The sequence below is a fragment of the Malurus melanocephalus genome, unplaced genomic scaffold (genome assembly GCF_030028575.1).
Source record: "Malurus melanocephalus ecotype Western Australia unplaced genomic scaffold, MMel_1.1 scaffold_1324, whole genome shotgun sequence".
Lineage (NCBI taxonomy): Eukaryota > Metazoa > Chordata > Aves > Passeriformes > Maluridae > Malurus > Malurus melanocephalus.
In genome coordinates this window covers 27,058-33,132 of record NW_026624556.1, presented here as the reverse complement: position 1 = coordinate 33,132, position 6,075 = coordinate 27,058, and the positions used below count along the sequence as shown (strand labels likewise).

At 56.0% G+C, this 6,075-nt stretch overlaps 2 protein-coding genes across 2 annotated transcripts in view; one reads left to right on the top strand and one right to left on the bottom strand.

Annotated features, from left to right (window-relative positions):
- SMYD5 (SMYD family member 5) overlaps window positions 1-3,407 on the top strand; it is a 6,711-nt gene extending 3,304 nt beyond the window's left edge. The window contains exons 7-11 of the mRNA XM_057387721.1: window positions 31-137; window positions 370-426; window positions 706-800; window positions 1,102-1,172; window positions 1,670-3,407. Of these exons, the coding sequence (XP_057243704.1) occupies window positions 31-137; window positions 370-426; window positions 706-800; window positions 1,102-1,172; window positions 1,670-1,808 (469 nt within the window). The 3' untranslated portion in view covers window positions 1,809-3,407. The remainder of the gene's footprint in view (window positions 1-30; window positions 138-369; window positions 427-705; window positions 801-1,101; window positions 1,173-1,669) is intronic.
- A 19-nt stretch (window positions 3,408-3,426) lies between these two features.
- PRADC1 (protease associated domain containing 1) overlaps window positions 3,427-6,075 on the bottom strand; it is a 3,498-nt gene continuing 849 nt past the window's right edge. The window contains exons 2-5 of the mRNA XM_057387719.1: window positions 5,299-5,399; window positions 4,914-5,023; window positions 4,188-4,355; window positions 3,427-3,949 (exon numbers count right to left, since the gene is read on the bottom strand). Of these exons, the coding sequence (XP_057243702.1) occupies window positions 3,829-3,949; window positions 4,188-4,355; window positions 4,914-5,023; window positions 5,299-5,399 (500 nt within the window). The 3' untranslated portion in view covers window positions 3,427-3,828. The remainder of the gene's footprint in view (window positions 3,950-4,187; window positions 4,356-4,913; window positions 5,024-5,298; window positions 5,400-6,075) is intronic.

Sequence of the window (6,075 nt, the reverse complement as noted above, 5' to 3'; positions counted from 1 at the left end):
TGGAACAGTGTCCCATTTTTCCCCTAACAGCTCCCTGAGCCAGTGGGTGCACGCGTGTGATGCCCTGGACCTGCCCATGCTGCAGCGGGAGGAGCTGGACGCCTTCATTGACCAGCTCTACAAGGACATCGAGAAGGGTGAGGCCCTGTGGGAGTGCAGGGACAGGACAGGGAGCCTCAGGATATGAATCTTTGTCCTCCATCCCCTCCCAGTGGGAGGGAAAGGCTCTTGGGAAATCACCCTCCAACACCCAACCCCAAAGCAGAGCTGGCTGTGGGTGTGCCATGTTGATGGACATCCCTTTGTGCTCGTGTGTGGAAGAGCTGGAATGGATCATGAAAAGCTCTAACCCCTCTCTCTGTGCTGCAGAGTCGGGAGAGTTCCTCAACTGCGAGGGATCAGGGCTCTACGTGCTCCAGAGCTGCTGTGAGTGACACAAGGACTGGGAGGAARGCTAGGATTGGAGGGGGAAATGTCCTGTGCTAGGCTGGCTCACCTCTTCCTGACAGCCTCTGGAGAAAGGGCTTTGTGCTTGCCATCCATGGCATGAGATGGGATGGGTGGGATGTGATGGGTGCTGCTCTCAGTGTCCCCTGGCACCTTGCCCAGCTGCGGAGTGGCCAGTCTTGGCTTGGATCACAGAGATATGATGTGGGTTCCAGGAGCCACTTAGGCATTTAGCAAAGAGCTTTGTATTGCCCATAGGTAACCACAGCTGCATCCCCAATGCCGAGACATCCTTCCCAGAAAACAACTTCCTCCTGCATCTCACTGCTCTGGAGGACATTGAAGCAGGAGAGGTGAGACAGCAGGGCCTGGGTGGACCTAAGGTGACATCACAACTGTCATCTTTACTGTGTCCCCTACATCCCCCATGGACCCCAGCCCCAATACCTCCTGTGTCCCCTACATCCTCCGTGGACCCCAGCCCCAATACCTCCTGTCCCCAGCATCATCTTGGCAGAGGAATTCAATCCCCATCCCATGCAGGGGCTGCCAGACCCCACGTTTCTGCCTGACTGAGAGGGACTGGGACAAATCGGGCTGCTTTGGGATGGTGAGGAGCAATTCTTAGCCCAACCCATTTGTGTTTGCTCGCAGGAAATCTGCATCAGTTACTTAGATTGCTGTCAGAGGGAGCGGAGCAGACACAGCCGCAACAAGATACTCAGGTAGGGGCTGCCTGGAGGTACTGGGGTGGGGGGACTGCACAGCTCTTTACACACCAAACAGTCCTTCAGGGCAGCCTCCCCTCCCGGGCTGTGTGTGCCTTTGGGGTGTGGCTGTGCACGGGAACTTCAGGGGGTTTGTGACAGTGTGTGGTGCTTGTGGGGCTCCKTGTAATGTGTTATAGCCTCAGGGATCAAGGATTTGGGTTCCTCCTCTCTCTACGGGCTTGCACCACTCTGCAGACTGTCCTTTTCCTTCTGTGCCCCTCAAGGGTACAGGTTCCTGCTCATTGTCGCTGTCCCCATGTCCTATCACCTTTGTGGGGCTGAGAAATCCCCCTCTCCACCTGGAGTACCTTTACYCCTCCTGAGCCAGCAGGATGGAACCCCCAAACTCCTCTGGCTTGGACACATTTAACCCCTTCCTGGCTGTTCTCCTCCCAACCCCCTGTCCAGCAGCAGTGTGGGATTGTGTCAACACCATCCCTGTCCCCTTCTAGGGAGAACTATTTGTTTACCTGCTCGTGTCCCAAGTGCCTCGCACAAGCAGACGATGCCGACGTGACATCGGACGAAGAGGAGGAGGGCGAAGGAGAGACGGACGATGCTGAAYTGGAGGATGAGATGACTGATGTGTGATCTTGGCCCCAGGCGAGAGGAGAGGGACAGAATGGGAAGGGAAGGGCCTGGGGGTTCCTCTGAGAGGCAGCAGCTTTAATATTAGGAACAGGGTTGTGTTGTGGGGTCGGGTGCTGGAGGTGCTGGAGTGGGGCAGCCAGGAGCCAGAGGCAGGCCCTGCTCCCGCCTCTCCGTGTTCTCTGTGTGCGTTTGTGTGTGTGTGTCAGGCTGTTCCTGTCCTCCCTGGGGACAGGCTGTGAGCCAGAAGCCCTACACCACATCCCAGTTCCCAGCAGGGCTGGCTGGTGCTCCCAGGGGAGGTGGGAGGACAATGGGATCCAGCCAGCCCCTGGGATGGCACTCTGGTCACCTGTGGCCACCTGCAAGGGCACTTTGCTGTGTCTGTGCCAGCCGTGGATGCGGAGGAGCGTGTCCTTCCCACCTTGCAGGGTCGAGGGGAATGCGTGTGTGTGTCCGTGTGTCTGTGCACGAGGGGTACTATTTAATGTCTATATTAGCACTATCTACACACTGTGGAGCTGGGCCCCTATGTATGCTCCATTCCATGCCTTGGCCAGCAGTGAGGGGCAGGAGGATCTTGCAGGGGACACCTCGGAAGGTGGCTCAGATCTGAGTCCAGCAGTGAGGGGCAGGAGGATCTTGCAGGGGACACCTTGGAAGGTGGCTCAGATCTTGAGTCCAGCAGGGAGAGCAGAGCTGACCCTGCAGGCACCTCCTCCCCAACTCGGCCCATCCTTCCCATGACGCAGAGCCCCGGGCAGTGACTGCAAAACCATTTGGGGATGGAGAATGGCCAGGAGCCGACATGGGCTSTGGTGTCATCCAAAAAGGACATTTTGGGTTTTGCAGAGGGAGTTGTCCCTTCCTCCATCTGGCTGTGGGATGAGGACGTGCCAGTGCAGGAGGGGCTGTGCCCAGCGATGCCCTGTGTGCTGGTGCTTCCCTGCACCCAGTGATCCCACAAGGAGATGTGCCAGCACCGAGTGGCCCCACTGGATGTCCCCTTGTCATCCATCCCATGCTGCCACCCACAAGGCCATGCCACACTGCAGTGTCCCTGTCTGCAGACCATGTGGCTGGAAGGACAACAMGACTCCAAGTGAAGGACAAGCAGCAGGCCAGGGATGCACCTGGGGTTATTTCCTCCCTCCATGGATTTTGGGGAGCTGTTTACCACCACTGTGTCCGTGGCAGCTGGATTGTGGGACYGAGGGTGGCACCCCTGTGACGCTGCCATCACTGCCAGCCTTGCCTCCTGCTGCTTGTCCCCAGCCATCCCGGGACCTGTCCCCTTCTGTGTTCGTAATAAACTGAACCTGGTGACAGCTGGGACCCTGTGCTTTGTAAACTGGAGGGTGCTGGGTGCAGAGAGGGCTGTGACACAGGGGCTGGTCCTGTGGGGACATGGGTCTGAGGGAACAGACCCCTGTGGCAGTGTGGGCTCTGCATTAGTGACCAGCCCAGCCTTGGGGACAAGTGCTGGAAGCTGTGCTGTCCCATGAGGCTCTGACTGAGCCTTTCCCYAGCTGCAGGTGGCACTGGGAGAATTTTAGTAGGATAAATTTAGGGATGACATCCCTACATCCCCTGACAGCTGGAAATAAAAGAGAAACTTKCCTTTCTCTAAAACTTAYTCAGACTTCATTAGGTCAGACAAAAATATACAGACATGGGGTGAGCCCTGCTAGTACAGACCAAGCCTGTATTGCTCTCCCTCCCGTCCCTGCCAGTCCTGCATCCCTCCAAATCAGCAGCACAAGGTCAAATGTTTCCTGGGAAGTGCTGGCCTGCTTTGGGCCCTCACCTCCCTCCCACAGTCACAGCTTGGTGCCAGGCTCAAGGTTCCCCCCTGGCACTGGTGTTTGTCCTTGGTCACACACTGGTGCCAGCAAAAAGATCTCCCTGTCGCCGAATCCAGCGGGATCTCTGGAGCACGTTGGGATCTTTCCTCAAATCTGGTCCTTAGGGTGAGATCCTGGGATCCACCAGGAAGTCCTCGATCTGCCACAGCCTCTTGCTGCTACCAGAAGGTCCAGGGGGGCTGCATCATCTCGTAGGTGGGAATGCTGGTGACGTTGACAGGAATGGAGATGACGGCCCAGGGGAGTCCGTGCTGCTCCAGGGAGCGCCTGATCATGTACCTGGAAGGGAAATAGGGTGACACGTGTTCCTGAACTGCCAGAGCTGGGAGAGAGGAGCCAGACTTGAGCATAAACCACARCCCAGCTCAAACTCTGCTGATTAACCAGAACTGAATCCATGCCAAATGTGACTCCCCAAGCCTGACAGGGCCATGCTTGTCCCCCTTGTGAAGGGACAAGGCTGTCACTGCCGTTGCCAGGAGCTGTCCCACCCCGGGAAGGCAGCCCAGGCTCGTACCCRTCCCTGCCCAGCAGGAAGAGCGCGGGGATGTCGGCTGTGCGCCGGGAGCTGTCCTGGATCATCTCGATGTAGAAGCTGTCGTTGTCATAGGCGTTGTCAGCGATGATCACAGCCCGCCCSCCGTGCTCCTGGATCACTCGGGTCTTGGACAGGAACGAGCAGCCCCTGTGGCACACAGGGACCACACAGTGACCAACCTGTGGTGGCCACAGGGAGCTCCAATGYCTGGATGTGSCAGAGCTTGCCTGGAAACACCCAAMYGAGGGATTGTCTCCCTGATTCCACASCTCCCCCAAACCCTGCTCCTCTCAGTGTGTATTTTAGGCACAAGCCACCCACAATTCTAAGAAAATAGAAAATAAAATCATAGAATGGTTTGGGTTGGAAGAGACCTTAACGCTCATCCAGTCCCATGGGCAGGGACACCTTCCACTATCCCAGGCTGCTCCAAACCCTGTCCACCCTGGTCTTGGACACCTCTAGGGATGGGAAACATCAGAATTTCTTTGGGAAACCTGTGCCAGAGCCTCACCACTCTCACAAAGAAGAACTCTTTCCCMCTGTTTAATCTAAACTGACTCTCAATCTGAACCCAGAAAGGGTTTTTTTTCCACCTCAGCACAGACTAAAAAATACAAGATGAAATGCTCTGGGGTAGGTGGTGATGGGGAGATGTGGCCAGGGCTCCCCTCATGCCAGCAGCTCCCGTGATGCCAGACCTACCCCCTCTCCACCAAGGCGATCTGGTCCTGGATGAAGACCCCATTGTTCAGCTCTCCACAGGCTTCCGGAGGATCSGCCGGGACCAGGTGGATCTGCTCGTACCTTGTGTTCTCGGAGGAGACAGCAGGGCTGAGCCAGGGAGAATTGGAATTGTTCCCCTCCCCAGCTCATCCCACACTCTGCTCATCCCTGTGTGGGCTGCTTTTGGGGAGATTTTGGGCTCCCAGGTACGGGAATGCTCGATTTTGGGCCAATCCCCACTTCTGGATGCTCATGGAAGAGCATAATCTCTGTTTATATCAAAACTCCAAATCACCGAGCCCCACTGAGGAGCAATCTTGGAATGGAGGGACCCAAAGTGCCAAATTCAGTTTATTATACTTACAAACACACCACCAAAATCCTTGGCTGGGGTGGCAGTGAAGATGTAGCGGATGTCTCCGGGGCTCAGCACTTGGAARTACAAATATTCATGGATGCGTAAACCTGGGGGTGAAAGGACAGAGCTGAGYGGCAAGGGAAGCTTAAAGCAAAATCCCTGAAAAAGGGGGAAAATTCTCAGTTTTCACTCCTGAACCATGGGGAAGGGAACTGTTCAGCAATGCCAACTCCCAAGGCTCAGGACCCAAAATGCCCCAAAGGTTTTGGGGTGTTCCAAGGGGAGATGCAGCATTTCCCCCTGAGAGGGGATGGGGGCAGAAAAGGCATCAGGATTGGGGAGCAAAGGGGAAAGGGGAAAATGCAGCCAGATCACGAAAGGCATTGGGGTGATAGGCACCCAGATTGAGGGGAACAGGGGAAATGCACCTGGATCACAATCCATAAAGGAAAATGCACTTGGATTAGGATGCAGTAGGAAATGCAATGGAGCTGGGGTGCACTGATGGGAAATGCACCTGGATCACAGAGCCCAGAGGGAAAATACACTGGGCTCAGAGTGCACCGAATGGAAATGCTGCTGGATCACAGAACCCAGAGGGAAAATACACTGGGCTCAGAGTGCACCGAATGGAAATGCTGCTGGATTGGGGCGCTGGATGGGGAAATACAACCAGGTCAAGGTGCGCCGAGGGAATTGCACCGGGATTGGGATGCAGGAAAAGAAACGTATCCGGATTGGGGCACAGGAGGGGAAATACACCCGGATCGAGATGTAGGAGGG